Raw genomic sequence first — 20,362 nt, 5'->3', positions numbered from 1 at the left:
GATGATTATGATGATTATGATACATAATACTAAGTGCTATCTATCTATCTATCTATCTATGTGTGTGTGTGTGTGTGTACACACACACATATACATATACACATACTTACATGTATATTTATATGTATACATATATACAAATATACTGAAATAATATTCAGTTATAAATAAAGAAGGAAATTTTGCCATAGTGACAACATGATTGGAACTCGAGGACATTATTCTAAGTGAAATAAATCAGACAGAGAAAGACAAATACTGTATGATCTCACTTATATATAGAATGTGAAAAAAATAAATAAACCCTGAACTCATAGATACAGAGAGCAGATTGGTGGTTGTCAGAGGTGGGGATGGGAGTGGAGAAAATGGGCGAAAGAGGTCAAAAACTACAAACTCTCAGTTAAAAAATAAATAAATCATGGCAGTATAAATATATAGCATGAGGGCTATAGTTAATAATACTTATTGTATATTTGAAAGTTGCTAAGAAAGTAAATCTCTAAAGTTATCATCATAAAAATACTTTTACAATCACTATGGTGATGAATGTTAACTAGTCCTGTTGTGGTGGTCATTTTGCAATGTATAACAAATATTAAACCATTATGTTGTACACCTGAAACTAATGTAGTGTTATTTATCAATTATACCTCAATAAATGCGCCCCCCAATCCAAACAAAAAGGATTATAAATTCACAGTATAATCAGAAATCTAAACCACTTGACCTGCTTTTGCAACTCTAGCTTTTCTCGTTTTAAAAAGTGGGGCAGTTGACCACTAACCGCTTCTAAATGCTAAATTCTTATCATTTCTGCTGACCTGAGCACAATAAATGCTTTAAAGTAAAATAGAGATATTCATTTACAAAGAACTCTCTCAAATTATAGTTATTTCTAATAATTGACCTACTTTTTACCATGAAACAGGTTTTTCTGCCAAAGATTCCCAGCTGGAACTGGGCTACTGGGGACAATATCATCTGCTTTGCTGAATTAAAGCTTGGATTTATTGCCCAAGGCTGTTTGGTGCCAGGCCTGTGCACTTTTCTCACAACTCTATTCGTTGAGCAAAACAAAAAGGTAAACTTGTAAATTGATGTTGAATCTTGGCTCTATCCCTAGGTTCTCACATATTAGGATTAGAAATAGGTATAAAAATTGAGAAGAGCAAGAAGGCTCCAAGAAATGAGATTTGATTTCTACTTGAGTTGAGAGAGGATTGAGAGACCTAGATTGAATTCCTAGGTACTGCACTGATCTTAAAAAAGTTATTTATATTATTCTTGCCTAAGAATATTTATCTGAAAAATAGAAATTATAACCCTGCTTCCTTCATGCTCTATGATGTTATGAATATAAATGTATTTATAACTAAAGAATCACTTTGAGTTGGGGAAGTCATATATCTAAATATAAAATAAATACAAAATAATCAATATAATAATACTTATATTTATCAAACAAAGATATAATGCAAGTGATAATTAAAATCTAATTTTCCATGTTATTTTTGTGACATTCCATGTAGTAATAATAATAGTGACCATATATCGAATGCTTACTATGTGTTATGCATTTTAAACACATTATGTTTCTATTCAGTAATATTTTAAGATAGTATTCCAGTAATGGGTCAGTGAAACTAACTCTGTCATACAGTAAGTGAGTAGGAAAGTTAGAATTGTCCTACCTACAGTCTCATTACTATACCCTATGTATCTGGTTGTTGGGTATATACTCATAGTCTCCCATATCATATCTCATGATACTTTTGTCCGAGACAAAATAAGCAGATAAAAGGGACAACTGGAATGAATTAACATGATACAAAGTAAAGCCCTCCAAATGCCATGCTTATGAAATACTCTAAGAAAGGTATTTAACCCCAAGCTGGGCCTGGTATTCTATTGTCCACAACTCCTTCAGAGAGTGAGTGACCTTTCTCTGCATTTAATTGTGAATCCACATCTGCCTTTTTTTACACTTAATTTCCCTCTTGGTCTGTCTTCGAACTTTTACTTCCTTTGTTCAATTAATTCAAAAAAAATTTATATCTTCTTGGTTCCTTTAATGGTGCTGTAAAGGAAAAGCTAAAGGGGAGTGAAAGATACTCTGGCCAACAAAATGCTAACTGGAGCACACAGAATTGTGTAATTCCATTTGTGAATATGAGGAGATACCATATACAGATAAATAGAAATGACCGTCAGGCAGTAGGAAATGAGCCTTGATGAGGTCACATGAACATGCTTTAACCTTCACTTAGTGGTACTGTGTATGGCCTTGGAAATGGCTTGTAAGGAAATTGTCTTTGTCTCTGTCATATGCTCAGAAAGTGGAAGATAACTGCAATATCTGTTGTGATGATTGTGATTTTAATCTCCGTGGCTGGAGAAAATAAAAGGAAGGAGAATTCTAAGTCTAAAATTCACTTTCAGAAATCCTAAACTGAGCATAATCAGAGTGAGATTCTTTAATGCTGTACTCTGCTCTAGTGCTTTAGATTCTATGATAAACTGTTAACGGCCAGACTCCAGTGTTTTATATCCCGTTTTTCTCAGATTAGATAGACATTTACTTTCTCTGTCAGTTTCTGCGTCTATGAATGAGAGCTATTATCTTGATTTTCCAAGTATTGAGTTAAACCTTCTGAGTACTCAAATTAAAAGGATCAATACAATGTGTTTTTGCTTGTTTGTTTGTTCGTTCGTTACTATATTATGTGGTGGGAGATTGTAGTCTGAAGAGCATTTCCAGTTGGTTCTAGGCACAGAACATTTCCTTACAGTCTTAAATTTAGATTGGATATAATCTATCTGATTTAAATGAGCTCCCTCATTTTACTATCCAAATCCAAAATCCATCTTGCCTTCCTGTTTCCCTTTTTCCTCTTTTAAAAATAAACTCTTCTCCATTTTTTAGCATTTCCAAAACTGAAATATTTAGATTAGAAGCACTAAACCAATTTGTTTAATAAAAGGGGCTTAAATAATGGTATGAACTGCCCAATGGGGTGAACTCCCCTCAACAGAAACATTTAAGAGAGTGGGAAAGAGCAGGAGATTCAGCTGAATTTTGGAAAGAGGTAGGAGGTGCCTGGATTGTCTGAAATAGTGGTCCTCTTTAGCAGGGGAAAAATTGTTGTTTCTGTGTTCATTTTTGTTTTGTTTTGTTTTTTTTTTCTAAACCACAAGATGGCCATCTGAGGAATATTTCCGAACTGGCTTTAACTCTCCATGGCCTCAATATTTCAGAGTTAATAGAAATTCCAGACTTTCATCTGATATTATGGGCTTTAAGGGGACTGTTCTGCCATGTCAAAGCTGCATGATATATAGTTACAGGAATACCTCAGAGATATTGTTTGCTTCCAGATCATCGCAGTAAAGCGAGTATCTCAATGAAATGAGTCATCATCCTTTTGCTGGCAGAGGGCCTTGCCTTTATTTTTATTTATTTAATTTTAATTAATTAATTTTTTTATGGTGATACTGGTTAACAAAATCCAGTAAGTTTCAGCTGTATATTTTAACAGTAAGGCATATATATATATTTACATTGTGTGTTCACCTCCCATAGTTAGATTTCTTTCTGTCACCTACATTTACCCATTATATCCCATCTACTTCCTTCCTCCCCTCTGGTAACCACTAGTCTATTGTCCATGTCCATGAGTCTCTGTTTGTTTACCCTGTTCCTTTCTTGCTTTTAGGTTTCTATCTCACAAATAAGTGATATCATGTGATCTGCAAGTTTTCCTGTCTGGCTTATTTCACTTAGCATGATTATCTCAAGGTCTATCCATGTTGTCGCAAATGGCAGTATTTCATCTCTTCTTATGGCTGAGTAATATTCCATTGTGTATATGTACCATAGCTTCTTTAGCCAACGATCTATCGTAGGACACTTCGGTTGCTTCCATGTCCTGGCCACTGTGAATAATGCTGCTATGAACATCGGTGTGCAAATATCTTTTTGGATATGAATTTTCAAGTCTTTGGGGTAAATATCCAGTAGAGGGATTGCTAGATCATTTGGTAGATAAATTCTTAGTTTTTTGAGGAACCTCCAAAATGTTTTCCATAGTGGCTGTACTAATTTGCAGTCCCACCAGCAGTGTATGAGGGTTCCTTTTTCTCTGCATCCTCTCCAACCCTTGTTATTACTTGTCACGTTGATAACAGCTATTCTAACAGGTGTGAGATGGTATCTCATTGATTTGCATTTCCCTAATAGTGATGTTGAGCATCTTTTCATATATTCGTTGGCCATTTGCGGGGGCCTTGCCTTTAATTCGTAAAAATTACAACATCTGTGAAGTGCAATAAGGCGAAGCACAATAAAATGAGGTATGCTTGTAGTTAGTCAGTAGAAAACTAATATGTTTAAAAAACTAATCTTGAACAGCCATATCTAAGGAGAGACAATTTAGATTCTGTATTATCCTTCTCATCTCATTGTTGCCGACTAAAAAATCAGTCTACTTTGCTGAAATTTTTGGGAGAATTCTGATTTCCAAGAAGGTGTCTTGGGTGCCATCTGGGAATAAACTAGGTCATGATGCTTCCACTTCATTCTGAACCCTCTAGTGAAAATAGTTGAGATATATGTTGGAGTTTTAGTTTTTCTTTAGACTTTTCTCCAGTTAAGCACTAGGACAAATCTTCTTTCTATGACCTAAATGCAATGGGTACTAGTTTGCTGCTTAGCAAAATAACAACCTGAATTATAACATCTCATATATTTTTAACAACTCATATTCTATGTCAAGTGTGTTATGTGGCATGATTGTATATTCCAGGTTTCTCTTAAAAAGCCCTGGCAAAAAAATTTTTTAAGCAGCCTGAAGAACAAAGTCCTGACTCAACGTCTCTCTGATGACTTTGCTGGAATGACTTTTCCTGAAGTTTCCCGGTGAGTTAAAAGAAATACTTTCCTCTATTTTCATGCAATGACGTTCTTTCAACAACGTTAATTGATGACACATCGTAAGCCATGTTCTAGGACAAGCACTGAAGATATAAGAATAAAAGATATAAGAGTCAATAACTCTGAGTCTCTGCAACCTAGGAGTTGTGGGACAATTTTATCTCTGTCCTAGTTGGCACACTGGCTATAAGTTACTTCAGGATGAAAATTATAAATTTGGGAGGCCCTTCCTCTCCCGAGGTGCTGGTGTTTCCCCAGGTGTAGAGCACAAAGTGTTAGTCTTATTATTGGGAACTACTGTCTTCTCTTTCCTCACAATTGCTTTTCTTCTTTTCCAGGCTCTGTTTTGTGAAGATGCACCTCATGCTGATAGCCATCGAATACAAATCCATGTTTTCCAGTTATCGGTACTAATGGGGCTTCAAATATCTTGAGGTTTTTTGTTTGTTTTTTTTTTTAGGACAATCTTTATGATTATGAATTTTCCAAAACTATAGCTACATCTAATCTTTTTGCCATCTGTTGAGAGTCAGTTTATTGGGCACCCAAGCTGCTGCAGTGCATGTATTAATATCTCTAATGATTGGGGTTAGAATCATTACCTTAGTGGGTAAACAGGCCCTTTGCTTTTGTTACTATGACCGTGCCCCAATTCTTTCTCATGAACAGGGGAGAGAAGAAATAGTCACCTTCTCAGATCTGTTCCTCTTAATATATTACCAGATCTTGCAAGTGTTGACCATGAAACCATACTATGAAATTGAATTATTTGTAATAATAATGTTTTCTCCATTCTTAGAAACAAATATGAAAAATATGGCAAAATGAGAATTTGGCCTACTTCATAAAGTCTGCTGTTGATAGGGTAAATAAAGGAAAGAGGTAACATTATCAGACCACCAGCATTTCCTGAGAACACATATTGAACAGTATGAGAAGTAAGAGAAGTTCTCATGTAATCAAAAAATAAAATCCATGACAAATAGAGAATTAGTTACAATGATAAGGAGAGAAAAGATGCTGAAAAAATAAGAAAAAGTCGGGTCTTAAATGGATGGGGAACAAGAGAGACATTGGCTTATGTGTGGTTTTTAGTGTAAGACTAACTTGAACAAAATTGGAATCAACACATTAAATTCTGATCCTGATTATGACTTGCTAGCACTATGGTCTTGGAAAGGTGTTCATCATCTGTAAAATGAGGAAATCATATTAATAACTAAAACCCCATCCAGATCTAAAATTGATATTACCAGTAACTCTGGAATTACAAGGAAGCAATCAAAATTCAATAATTTTGAGTGATAGCAGATGGACTACAAAGAAATGATTCTATATGAAAGGTTGGAAAGATCAACAGATCAGTGAAATAGAGAGAATACAGAAGGGTACTGTGCAAAGCAAGTCATTAAGGAGAGAGTAACAAATAGTATTGTCTAGCTGGCTAAACTCTATTTAATAAACCTACCATGCTCAAAAAAAAAAATCTCAAAATATAAACCTATGCACAAATGGCCTTTCTACTGAAAATAAGTCATGGTAAAAGGGATGGAGTCTTAGCATCATAAACCAGGCAGTTTAGGTTTCAGACTGGCCCAAAACTTGACAAAGTTTTAGCATCTTTAGCCTTCAGCAACCTAGGCTATGCATCAGAATTATTTGCAAAGTTTTAAAGACAAATAGAGTCCAAAACTCCATGTCTGAACTTTACAAAATCAAAAATCTCCATGGATGGGGCCTAAAAATATTTTAAGTCAGTTTATTCACTAGCATTTGGAAATGACTGGACCAAATGCTTTTAAATCCTTTTCAACTCTGAGATTCTAGATGTCTATAAACATTATTAGGATGACTATTAGGACATCATAGACCAAAAGCATGAATATTCATTAAACAATTAATTTCCGTATATATCAGAGAGGTCCTGGTGTTATTTACTGTCTGGGATGCATCTACCCACAATAAAAGAGGAACCTGCTCTAACATAGATTTAACTTTGATTTCTCACCAAGAGGTCTGGTGAATCAAAGGAATTAAATCCTGATTTGGCAAGATATTGACAATAGAAATTTTTTATATGATTGCTAGTTCACGACTAACGTGCTGTAAGCATTTTATTTATGTTATCTCTTAAATCCTCACAACAGTGCTGTGAGAAGTGCATAATTATTAGTCCCATTTTACAGAGGAGGGAGCTGAAGCCCAGAATGGTTAAGTTATTTCCCCAAGCTCATACCACTCCCAAGTGGCAGAGCCAGAATCTGAGCTTAGTCTGGCTCTGAGGACTGTGCTTCTGATCACCAAGTTGTACTAAATCTGCCACAGCCATCTATAAAAATGGAAGAAAAATAGGGCATCTCAAGGGCTGGGCTTTAGGTGAGTATATTGAAAAATGGGGAAAACCTCTTTTTTTCACCTTTTATTTGTCTCTTTTTATCAATATGCTTAAATATACTCTAAGACTTGCAAAAACCTCAGATAATCATAAAGATTTGTCTTAGGGAATAATTTGTCACCTGCTAAAAGATAAAGCTAGATCTGACCCAGTCAGATAACGTTCTGAGTTTGTTCCAGTAGGGAACATTCTCTCACAAAGCAACTGGCCATGATTCATGAGGGAAGGGGATCAAGCAATAATACCAGTTTGGAAAAACCTTCAAAGAACATTCACCTCCTCTTTCAAATGCAACCAGAGATATTATCATGATAGTATTTTCATAACTATATATTTAACAAAAGTTAAGAGGACTGTCCTTAAAAAAAAAAAAAAAAAGAGAGAGAGAGAGAGATAATGATACAATTAAGCATATGCTTGCTAGCTGTTGAACATTAACCAATGATATTTGGGACAGGAGGCACAAATCCATGTTCTTTCTCTTTCAAAGTTAAAGCAATCATTCTACTCATTAATATCAGTCAGTAAGTACTCAGAAAATGTCATCCAATGTTTCAGATAATAATCTACCTGAACACAGCTTTCTACTCTTGGCACTGGGCTGAAAAGCTTTTGTTGTGTAAGTCTTTTTGTTTTTGAAAGGCTCTAACACTTTCAAGTTACTTTGGAGTACCCTAGCAACAGAATAGAACTTGACCTCTGTGCAATGCGAACATAATAGGAATGTGTTTTAGAGGAGGAAAGTAGTATTTCCATTATGCACAAATGAGGTGCAGGGAGTTACAGAGTTATAAGACTTCGCCATAGTGGAAGTCTGGGGAAAAAATACAGGAAGTAAAAACAGGAGATCCTGACAAACATAGGGAGAAATACGAGGAACTCAAGTAGTCATGATGGAGTAGCATCAAGGAGGATTGTGAATGAAACTTGTAAGACAGCATTTTTAAACACACAGACTATAAGAAGATCAAAAATCAAAATGGTCAAGTAATGTAGAAATAGAAACAATTTATGTGGTTCCTGCTCTCAAAAATTTTGCAATCGGGAGACAAAAATTAAGTCAAACATACAAGTTCAAAAATTATATAGGCAATAAAAGGAGCTTTTGAACCCAGCTGGTTAATAGACATAATTTCATTTTAAAGGTCTAGTAGCCCAAGGATGAAAGCCACTAGTATGATCATAAAACTAGGAACCGTGTGGCCTTGGCCTAGATGGTATTGGATAGCCTAAATTAGCAAGGCTTCATGCATCTGAGTTGGTTTGACCATCTCAGTTTCAGGACACAGTCCAGGGAAGAGCTTACCTTTAGCTCAGCTGTGTATGCAGCTCAGCAATCATGTTGTGACTTGGCTCCTTTCAGCATATTTGGCAGCAATCAGAGTATTAAGTATAGTCAAATTCACATTTCTACCAGATTTGGCAGTGAAAGGATTGAGTCTTATTAACTCTGCAACTTAGAGAATCCATTGATAATGACAGAATGAAACAGCAAATATTGGCATGGATATTTGAGGGAAAAATTACTGTATTTTTATTTTTTGTTTCTAGTTGTCTGATACTAAATCCATCTGCAGAAGTAAAGCTACGTAAGAACACATTAGGGTTCTTTATTGCTGAATCTATAAAGGAAGTCAGAAGGTAATTTTTTTTTATTACTTTATGGGGAGAAAGTCCTAAAGCACATACAACTTAATAGAAGGCAGACTTAGTCAGCGCCATGCTTCCTTTGTGTTAAGCCTCACATAAGTCATTCTTGATTTGCTTTGATTGTCCAGAGCCTTCCTTTACTGTGCCACCTGTCACGGTGATGTGTATACTCCTGAGCTAATTGGACTATGTAGCTGCAAAAGCAAGAGCTATCAACATTTCACAGGTAACTGCACTTTATATCTGACTGTCCTCAGTTTAGCTTCTTGGGGGCATGGCCAAGGAAAGAGGAGAGTTTCCATTTCTTAAAGGAGAATACCCACTTGAACTTGGCCAACAAGTGGCAGACATTTCCCCAGTGGGTATACAAGACCTGCAAAGTCAGTCTTTTAGAGCTGAAAGAAACCTGACTAGTTATCTAATTCAATTCATTCACAGGCCAGGCAAATGAAATTCAAACGAAATTCACTGAGGAGCAGGTCTGTGGAGCTTCTCACGCTGCCATTCCACATACAAAACTAAAGGCTCTGTCTTAACCCTGTCTTTATTTTCTCTTTAGAACCTGAGACAGTTTTGGACATAGAAAAGAACTGTTTCTATGTAATTTCCTTAAATGTTTCAGTCTGAAAAATATTGTTGATTAAGTGGGCTTTAATACCCTATTTTGGATTCAAAAGTTAAACATTGACTCTTTTTGAAATCTATATTAATAGGAATCTTTCTTGAGACAATAGATGAGGCTGCTTAAGTAGGAGAAATATCCCGCTAAACAGGGTGTGAATAAAAAAGAAAAAAAATTATACATTAAATGTATCTCACTATACATATCTTTATACTATATGAAAATTTAGCATGGTCACATGTAGTAGACATAGTTCTGTAAATACAGTGCACAAATCAAACTTTTGCAAATAAATTGTATACATGCATATGCTTGTACTGCTGTCAGTCATTTTTTAAAACAAAAATGTTTTATAAAACAATAATCACTCCTTTATTTAGTTGACTTTTAAGTGTGCTTTTACTATAAATATTTTAAAGCAGGAAATTACTCTAGTATAATGGTGGAAATAATTTTGTTTAGAGAAAGGCTCTGCCTTCATATTTGTAGATATGCCAAATTTTACCCACTTCTATGACATGTATTTTATAATATCTAGGGAATATATTAGTAAAACTGTCAATTTGCAATTTTGAACTTTGATGTAGTTATCACAGCCCTCAGAATTTTTTATTCTTTCCATAATAGAATAATTTCTTCTTCCTGCTCCATACTGATCCTCAATCAGCACTCCTACCAATCCCCTCACACTGCTTTCAGGAGAACACTATCAATGGAACAGAGATTCTTAAACAGCAGGTAGAGTGAGTCAGCTGTTCTTGATTTCGAATGCCAGGCGATGGCAGCAGAGTACTGTGAAATGCTCACCGGTCTGATGGGTAGACAGTGAGGGTGAATTAGAAACTGGAGGGTGCTAGGCAAATCTGCCAAAAAGGACATCATTGTAGAGCGGACTGCTTGGCCTTATAGATTTAAAAGTTATTATAATATCTGGAAATTCTCCCAGATAATTAACTTTCAAAAACTTAGAAACTTTTTAATGGATAACAAAATAGATACTTTACTGACTTCGGATTTGTACACATTTCAGGACGAATATAGTTCACGTTTCAGGGCAGGAGAAGTGTATCCCCAGTCCACTCCTTTCAAATAATTATCATTTTATTGAGCTAATTAAGTTTTCTTGGTCCCGCTAATTTCTTCCTCCTACTTTACTGAATGACAATCCAGAAGATTCAAATTCTGAGTTCAGCTATATCATTCATTAGCTATGGTTTAGGGAAGACACGTTAACTTCTGGGGTCTCAGTGCCATCGTTTCCAAGCTGGGGAGTCCTCATCACCTCTGTGGCCCTTTTCTAGTCTGATATTCTATGAATTATAATCCCTCCACCTTGGATTACTTTCATTTTTCTAAATTAGAACCACACCAGAGATTCTCCACTTAAGTTCATAATCTAACATTTCAGAGAGGCAGCATGCTACAGTGGTTAAGAACGTGGATTCTGCATGGGTCACTTTTTAGCTGTGTGGCTTAGGGCAAGTGACTTAATATCTCCTTGTGATTCAGATATCTGTAAAATGTTGACAATAATATTATATATCTCAGAGGATTAAATAAGAATATTAGCAAAGAGTAGACAAATTGAATATATTAATATAAAAAGCATTAAAACCAGTGCCTGGAAATTGGTAATTATTGCATATATGTTAATTATCATATTACCTATGGGAACATAAACTCAAAAAGAATCTTATTTCTTTTCTCATCACTGAAATACAAATGAAATAAGAATGGGCAGAGAAGCTCTAGTAGGTTATACTTATTTTACACAATTTAGCTATTTAGTAAATTGGAGCAGATTCAGAATTATCCAAATAATATAGGAATTATTTTCACTTATTTGAACTATGATAAGATTTCTTAAAGGAGATGGAAAGGTGTGGAATTATTGCTATTCATATGGAAATCATATATGAGGCATGTCTTAACATGTGGTGCTATCAGCAAGGAAAGGAAAATGTTTGCACATAGCTTTCAAGGAAATCACTTCTTGAAGAAGAGAAAAAGTTAATTAAAATGTTGGCCACATATAGGACTTCCGCATTTTTTCAGTCATTCACAGGTCTTAGATACTATGTCTTTTTTGATATCTAATACTTTATCCAGAAACCTTCTTTAGAATATCCACAGGGAAGTCATAGTAAGCCATGGCAAGACATCATCAGTCTAGAGTTAGACAAAATACATTCCATTTTTTCCTTGCTTAAAATATGAAAAAATAATTACTTGCACACTGTCAGCTGTATATAGATAAAAATATAAATAAATAAAATGATCAAACTGTCTTCGAATGAAATTAGAGAAACTTTAGTTGCTTATCTACTGCCTTGAGAGAGGTCACTTTGTGTCTTTATTTTGTTCTTTGCTTTGTTCCCAAATGTTTGAAGTGCCATAGAAACTGGGGACAAGAGCAACAATAGATCATTGCATGTTCTTAACTGCCCTATCAGCTGGTAAATAGAGCACTTTTAGTCTTTTTTTTTTTTTGAAGGTCATTAGGATTATAGAATTTAGTGTTGGAAAGCACCTCAAGAGATTATGTGTCAGGCTGCCAACACACACACAGCCAGAGACTTCAGCAGTCCTTATACAGGCTGTTCTTTCCAACCTCCACATATATGTATGTATCTCAATAATTATGAAATCTTCCAAAATGATACAAATCATCAATGTGTTTTCAAAAGAAATTTTATTAAAAATGATGTAAGAGAAGATTTAAAGCTTTAGCAAAAATTTCCAGAGGTTCGTAGCACTCACCTCACCCACTTACCTCCCCTCCCCACACACCCTTTTTTTAGTACCTGGCAAATATTGTTGGCTAGAGGCTAGAGAGTTAGGCTTAAGAAGGCAGAGACTTCCTGAAAGTTTCATTGTTCCTAAGCCAGTTTGAACTCGTTGCCATTTACATTCCATAGCTCAACCTTCTATCACATGTACTCAGCAGGCTAGCCTTTATGGATTGACAGATGGTAACACATTAGTTTCAGTTTTTTCTTTAGATGTTCCCTTTCAGATCCATTCTCCTAGGGCAAAAGGTAACCGTGAAATAAGGAAACATCAGTCAACCTGAAAACCCTCATCAAGCCTCCATATGTAAGTGAAGGCTTCTGAGGATTACAGGTAAGGAATAGTCTTATGCCAAACCTGGCTCTTATCACACCTGTGTGATGCAATTACTGATGATTTAAGCAGGCAAATCACATATCCAAAGGATGTTCCTCTTCTTCCAGAAGTGTGTTTTGACTCAATTGAGATTTTCTGTGCATTAGAATGGTTCAGAAAGAATGACAACAAAAGGAGAGGGATACCAAGGCATTTTTGTGGCCTTTTTTGTCTGCCTCTGACCAAAACCTGGTAATATATGGGTTTAAAGTTATATTCCACATTAACTCCTTATTCTGAATGGTCTAAGTACAGAGATGATTCTTAAATCGACAAGGGTGGAAAAGGCCATGTCTCTTTGGCTTAGGTGGGTTGGGGAAGAAGAGTAGCAATGGCAGCTACTCTTTGACCTTATCTCGCCAATAATGTCTTCCCAGATGATCTCATCTCTGATCAAGTTCAGGCAAGCAGATAACAGAGTCCTTGAAGAGTGAAAGAGGAACATTTAACTTGCAAAGCATTCTTTAGAGTGCTATTTTTTTATTACCATACCAAGTGCCAATTCTTATTGACCAAAAATGGCTTCCTAGCCTATTTAATGTGTTGAAAGGATTCCTAGGTTGAATCTGGGTTCTGGAATAAGAATGTCATGATTGAGTACCAACATAGGGTGCAGGAAGAAGTAATAGCTCATGTGTGTCAGTTTTTTCATCTCAGGGCAACTTCACGTTACTCATTTAATTATTAAATTTTAAACATTCTTGCATTTATCCTCACAGTCACCCTTCGGAATCTCAGCATTACCCCCATTTTGCAGATGAGAAAATTATTCGCTTTTGTGTTATTTCCAGATTTTGAAATTCACCAATGTTTTGAGACATAGCTCATGTAAGATCAAGATTTTTAAAAAGTTAAAATGCATAAAAAAAGGAAGCCTTGAATAAAAAATAAATAAAAGGAGGCAATATCTGAGTAGAATGAATTGCAATCTGAGCAGTATCTGCAGAAGGGAGAAGGGGAGTATTTTCTTTCTTTGAGTCCTATAGTGGCTCTACATCCTGCTTGCAGCAAGAAGGCTCCTGGATGCTATACTCTTAGATTAGATAAGAGGAGTGATGGATTAAAAAAGTACAGCAGCAACTCAATAGGTACTTATTTTAAGCATACTATATGGTATTAAAATTCTCACAGTCATTTTCTAATTTTGTAAAAGGAAATTAAGGAGTTTTCTCTTAGAAGTTGTCTATTACTGAAGATCTGCAGCCTTTCCTTAGTCAAGGGCCTAGAAATGTCTCAGCCAATAAGAATTGTCCAAAATTTTTATGAATAGATATTATGCTAACTCACTAAGATTGCTATGCTATTGCAGAGACAACAGAAGTGCAAAAGAAAAGCACCATGAGAGGATTCCATGATACAGAAAGGCATGATTCTTTTCCAGGGGAACGGCCAAGCATGATTAGCAACTTGAGCGCTAATACCAGGTAAAGGCCTCAGAGAACCCTTGTTCCCTATGGTTTTCTGAGAATCACAGGGCAAGAAAATTTTTACTTAAACCAGAATACTTGTTTTATTATCTCCTATACTGACCAGTGGAATTGTTCCTCATCAACACAAATTCATTCCTACTTCCCCCAATATCATTAAGCTAAGCAAATATACCTTCTCAACATTCCTCAAATAATTTATATCTATGATAATCAAAGGTCATGTACTCAGTTATTTTCATATCACCTTTCTAGAAATGTGAGTTGGAACACAATTTCGACTATTCCTAATAGGAATAAGCTTTTCTATTATTAATCTATTCCCTATTTCCAACAAATTAATGATGAGATTGTCTTTGTTTTGGAATCCACAATATGGAATCAGTAAATTCTTTCTCTCCAACTCTCTCCTATGCTCTTTAGTACAGGAAAAACTTCGTTAACTAGAATACAAGGTTAGAGATGGGGGGTGTCCTGTCCAGTATATTTCACATAGAGGGTTGATCTAAAAGTTCTATTACTGTAAACTTTATTGTGGATAACTCTGTATTATGTTGCCAGCATTTCAGTTTAGTAGCTTTACTATACCAACAAAATCCTTAATGGTTGAGAAATGTGATTGTGTATGGGTAAATATTGTATTATCATTAGAGCATAGTCATTATGCTCTGGAATTGCAAAATGTAAGTTCAAATGCTGGCTCTAAGATGTGTGACCTTGAGCAAGTTGCTTTACTTCAAGGTGTCCCAGTTTTGACATCTCAACTGAGAATAATAGTAATGAATACTTTGTAGTGTTTTGTTTTGTTTTGTTTTTGTAATGATTGAATGAGATTAGATTTTTAAAGTACTGTTTTTTTTATTCCTGGCTGAGAGTAAGTCCTCATTAAATGTTCCTTTTTATTGCAAGTATTGATCATTATATCTATGAAGGTGTACGAAACTGAACTGAAAATGTAGTAAGCGAAAAGCCTTCAAAAGATGTAGATTTGAAATAAATTCTTAATCTTGTTCTTGTTATAATTTACCTCTTTCTTTTAATACATGAAAACTTGTGCTTTTGTTTAACTAAGGATTCTGAATTGATAGGTCTGGTTAGTGGAGGTTTTACTGTCCCTCTCCTACAGGTGAGGCAAGCATTAAACGTCTGAGCCACCAAAGGTGCCATCATTTCATGTGTTCACTAAGAGGAATATAGAAATCCTAGGAATTATGGCTTCTTCCCTTCATTGCCTTTAATTCCAAGATTTTATTAAACTGAGTGAGATAATCTGTGAGAAAGGATTAAGAACTGCTTAGAGGAAAGGTATTATGGAATTTTGTGAATTTATGTTTTGCCTCACTCTTAACAGCAACGAAACAGCTGCAGACTAGCATTGGGATTTGCTGATAATTTTTTTCTTTTAAAATGGCTGGTAAACAGGTATTTATTGAGTACCACTATGTGCTAAGCAGGTACCACACTCAATGCATTTATAAATATAGAAATCATGTTTTAACTCCTATATGATCTAGTTGGGGAAATAAGATGAATTCATATAAAATCAATTGGAGGCCCAATAAGGCAGCATTCCTCCAAGTGCTGCATTGATGATTCTAGCAAAAGGTTAAAGGAGGGAAAGGTCAAGGAGGGCTAAATGGATTGTTTCAGAAAGTTTCCTATGGGAGATGGGATTTGGGAAGGTAGAAGAGAGTGGAAATCTCAAGTCCTATTAAGGATATGACATGGGCAAGGCATGGGGAAAACATGGAGCCTTCCATGTACCAGCTAGCCTGATGAGAAGTGAGAATTCATGGTAGAGTGCTGTGAGAAATAATACCTCAAATTTCTTAAGAATACATTTTTGGCTATTGGTATAGTGCATATGTGTATATATGTGCGTACATTATGTTTATGTTAATGCAAAGTTGTTATAAAAACATGATCAAATTTAAAACTTGTTTTGATAATGCAAACACAACATATGTGGTAAAATCTAAAGTGTGCCGACCATATTTATGCTTTCTTTTATTCTTTGCCATGTCTTCTCTGTGATAATAGTGGATTGGCAATTCATGGAAAATCAGAACCACAGTCATCGTTTCACTAACTTTTCCCACTACTGTTTAGCAAAGTTATAAAAACAAAATAATTTAACTTATTGGTATTTCTCTCATTGTTTTTAATTCTCCCATTACCTATGATAAATAAAGAAAAGGACTAAAGCAGGCAGTCATCTAAAAGGAGAATTGATCCAAATAGCCTAGTCAATCCACAAACTGGGCCCATCTGCCTTACACCTGGCTAGATGATCCCTGAATATGCCTTAAAAAACCCCTACAGGTCAGAGATAATGATGGTAACCCATCCAGGAGAAAGTGTAAGTTACCCTTAAGATTATATCTAAAGATGATACTTAATTCACTTATACCTCTTAATTCAAAAGCAAGTTATGTTTGTATGAACTACAGAGGCTTAAAAAAACACTAATCAGGGCCATACTGCTGATTAGACAGTGATATTCCCTTAGGTAGAAAGGTGCCATTTGTGGGTGAATTTCTGTGATACTTCATCAACGAAGTTGGTTAGCTCAGTTGATTTAAGCACAGTGTTAATGGGATCAATGACAGATCTTGCTTCCACTTAGTACTATAGAATAGAGTGGCTATTTGTTTTGTTTTTTATTTTTTAATTTTTTTTGCAGGGGAAAGATAACTCCAGCCAGTGAATTGGTAAACATATGGTCTGAGTAACAACTATAGGTGATAAAATAGACTTGATGGCTTAAGAGAGACAAATAGGCATATTGGAAAAATAAATGTCAAATGCGTGGTATGTGTTCTTTGTGATCCATTTTTTCATATGTTAATAGTATTACATTCACATACCAAGAACAGATTAATATCACTTATAGTTTGCTGACAATGGGCTTGATATTTTTAAAGATGTAGTCTTCAGGCCACCAGTGGGTTTTCTGATCAGTTCAAAACCTGCTTTCTTCTATTCTCAGAATTTGAAGCAATACAGACAGCCCTAACTTAAACAAAAGTTATAATCTAATATTTCATTGAATCACTGCTGCTTTTCCTTTCCCATAGAATAAAAATGTTATAAATAGCAGTTAAGTTCTCAGACTAGCACACAGAAGTCCTTTTAATAGATGGTAGTTGAATATGTATCTGCTGAATAAATAAAAAAACACTAGCTCTATTCATCTGAGTTCTGTGTCCTTAAATCAAGGGGTCATGTAATATGCGAGAAGATGAATACTTCCTCTTCCTTTTCAGGGTGATAAAATTATATCTATGCAACATTTTATAATTAAAAATGCATCTCGACCACTCCTGTAACCCCTTTGTCTTTGCTTCCAATTTCTTTACTCTGATCACCCTACTTCGGGTGAGCTGAGGAGAGTTCACCCATTTTACCTGTCCTACAATTATTTCTTATTCTCTTCCTCTTCTCTATCAAAAGTCACTTCTTCAGTAAAACTGATTTCAAATAGATATTATAAAGAAAAGATTTAGATACAACTAATTCATATTATGGTGAGACAGACCAATATAACACAATAACCACATTAAGTCATTCAGTATTTTTAAAAGTAGGTGTTTATGAACTCAAGTAGATATTGATAGCTATCTAATCTGAAACAAGGAGAGGCACACATTTCCAAGCAGTGTATGATAGATCTGGGTCAGGAGAGAAAGCCATTTCTTATAGGTAGGTTTGTCTTTGGGCATTTCAGCCCTTCCCTAGAAATCCTCTCACTGTGTCTGCTTAATTCAATTCTAATAGACTATATTGAAATCTAAATATGTACTTTCTTACCTTTCCACTAAGTCTTTGTGATATTTATAACCAAGATCATATTTATAACATCAACTTCTTCATACTCTTTGTGTTCTTTTAGAGATATCATAGACCATGAATGTTATATTTTTCTCTCTTTCATGATGTCTAAACCCCCAACCCAGCCTTAGCTCTTTAAAGGTCAAGTGGCCCGCAAATATCGGCCACGAGATTGTCATTATAGTAGGCATGGGCCCTTGTTTACTATTCTCGTTAGCCTTTAAGCTTTGGTTTCCTCATCTGCAAAATAGAAATAATATTAGAACCTAAATAATTGAAATGTTGGGAGGATTGAATGAGATGAAACAAATTAAGTTTTTCTGTAGTGCCTAATACACAATAAAAGTTGAGCAAGTGAAAAATGACTCATGTTGTTTTGTTCTGGTCCCCCATCCCTCTCTGTCATCGTTTCTCTAGCTTGTAGATTTCCATGCCTTGCAATTAATATTTTTCACATTCAGAGGAAGAGGGTTTGAAGTTTAAGACCTTCCAAAATTTCACTACCTACTATCTACCACCCACAGACCATCACCTCAATGGAGCGTATCAATAGGGTTTTCAGCGAAGATCTATAATACAATATCTCCCACTGTTTCAGTCACTTTGCCACATCCAACTCTGCCTATAGCTTGCCATTTCCCCTCTAGAACATTCTTTTTTGTGGCAATTCCAGCTCCTTCTTTGGCTATTTCACAGTGCCTTCCAGCAAAACTGATCCCATGTCAGTCTTTAGTTTCTGAACAAATTATAGTCCATTCAGAAGGACTGCCAGGATATCCTCTTCCAGGCCAGAAGCATGTTAGTATGAGAAGTATAAAGACCATAAGGACACAGAGAAATTCATCCAACTGAGAAAAATTGTTTCTTTCTTTTCTGGCATACCCACTCCCAGCCCTATATAATTTATGCCTATACTATATGACTCCTGAGACATCTGTCCCTGTGACCTCTCACTTTTAGGTACAATGTCCCCTTACACACACACACACACACACACACACACACACACACACAGTATTCTCTTAGGGAATGAAGAAGGACCCTCCTCTATTTTTATTCTCAGTTCTGCACACCTTATTGAATTCTGTGCCTGAAATGATCCGGACAAGGGACACACCATCCTTTTGCCTCAGTGATGTCCGAACTCCTACTAAAGACCAGCTTCCAAGGTCTTTCCAAAGGTAGAAGAGTGGATATAAATTACCATTCATGGTTCTTCTTCTTTGTTCATGTACATCCATGTGAGCTTTCTACAGGAATCTGAGTCTATGAGATCTGAGCAGTGTCTTTGTTTCCATTCTTTCATATTAATCTTGTAAAATGGCTTTCCTTCTCAAAAAGCTTAGACTTTTCTGTTTGAATAAAACATAGTCCATAACTAGGAAATCAAAAGTATACCATTTGTATGGAGTTTAATAAGCATTTTATCAAGTCTCAGTACAAAGTCCAAAGAAAACAATAATACAATATGTATCCATATATACATACATGTATAGCTATACAAGTGGAGAAAGAGATAGACCTACACATATAAAAATAATTTTTTAAGCACAATGAGCCTGAGTTCCAAAGACAGATGAAAGAGTTAAGGTGGTAGGGATTATAGAAAGATAAGAATTTGGAAAAAATGAGTAGGTACTTTCCTTTAGACCTTCTAAATACCTCTTTCTACTTCTTGTCGTGTACTTGCAGGCAAAAATTGGATTTCTGAGAAGCAATGTGCCACAACTCTATAACAAAGTACCACAAATGGGAATTATTTATCAAGTGTGTATTAAATAAGTGAATTCCTTAGGTTAACAAACAATATTTTATTACTGTTATTTGAAAATAGACCACAAAAAAAGCTTTAGGATTCATAAAAGTGTCAGAGTAATACCATAGAAAATTCAACATATCACTAACACTGCTCTCACTGTCCTCACCCCGTCTGTTTGGCTAGATTAGGAAGCTGTAAAAAAGGAGGGACAAAGGCCTTTTCAAAGTTCTTTGTGATTCTGTGGACAGGTGTTAGGAAAAATGAAGTCAAATTGTGATTATAGAAATTTCCATTGATTTAGCTGAGTGGTAATATGAGGAAGCAGCCCTCATAACATGGGAATAAAATTTTAGTGTGACAACTGATCATTTACTGAGTATGTTTATTTGCATTAAGTAATTAGTTTTTGCATGTTTTCATTCTTATGTGTAATATCCTAAAAGGCAGGGATGAGACCTTGTCTATTTAGGGTCATATATAAAAGACCAACTTGACAAGGTGAAGATTATGGGAAGCTTAGTCACCGTTTCTAAGTAAAAATCTACTCAAGGGCTAAGGACATGACTTACAGTTTCTAGGG

At 35.3% G+C, this 20,362-nt stretch overlaps 1 protein-coding gene across 1 annotated transcript in view; it reads left to right on the top strand.

Annotated features, from left to right (window-relative positions):
• The window catches only part of KCNU1 (potassium calcium-activated channel subfamily U member 1), a 108,140-nt gene that overhangs the window by 36,227 nt on the left and 51,551 nt on the right, over positions 1-20,362 (top strand). The window contains exons 14-20 of the mRNA XM_015592808.1: positions 932-1,084; positions 4,806-4,918; positions 5,272-5,333; positions 8,238-8,244; positions 8,880-8,969; positions 9,107-9,204; positions 14,075-14,189. Coding sequence (XP_015448294.1) covers positions 932-1,084; positions 4,806-4,918; positions 5,272-5,333; positions 8,238-8,244; positions 8,880-8,969; positions 9,107-9,204; positions 14,075-14,189 — 638 coding nt within the window. The remainder of the gene's footprint in view (positions 1-931; positions 1,085-4,805; positions 4,919-5,271; positions 5,334-8,237; positions 8,245-8,879; positions 8,970-9,106; positions 9,205-14,074; positions 14,190-20,362) is intronic.

The sequence above is a fragment of the Pteropus alecto genome, unplaced genomic scaffold (genome assembly GCF_000325575.1).
Source record: "Pteropus alecto unplaced genomic scaffold, ASM32557v1 scaffold24, whole genome shotgun sequence".
Classification (NCBI taxonomy): domain Eukaryota; kingdom Metazoa; phylum Chordata; class Mammalia; order Chiroptera; family Pteropodidae; genus Pteropus; species Pteropus alecto.
This window is presented reverse-complemented; position numbering and strand designations above follow the sequence as displayed.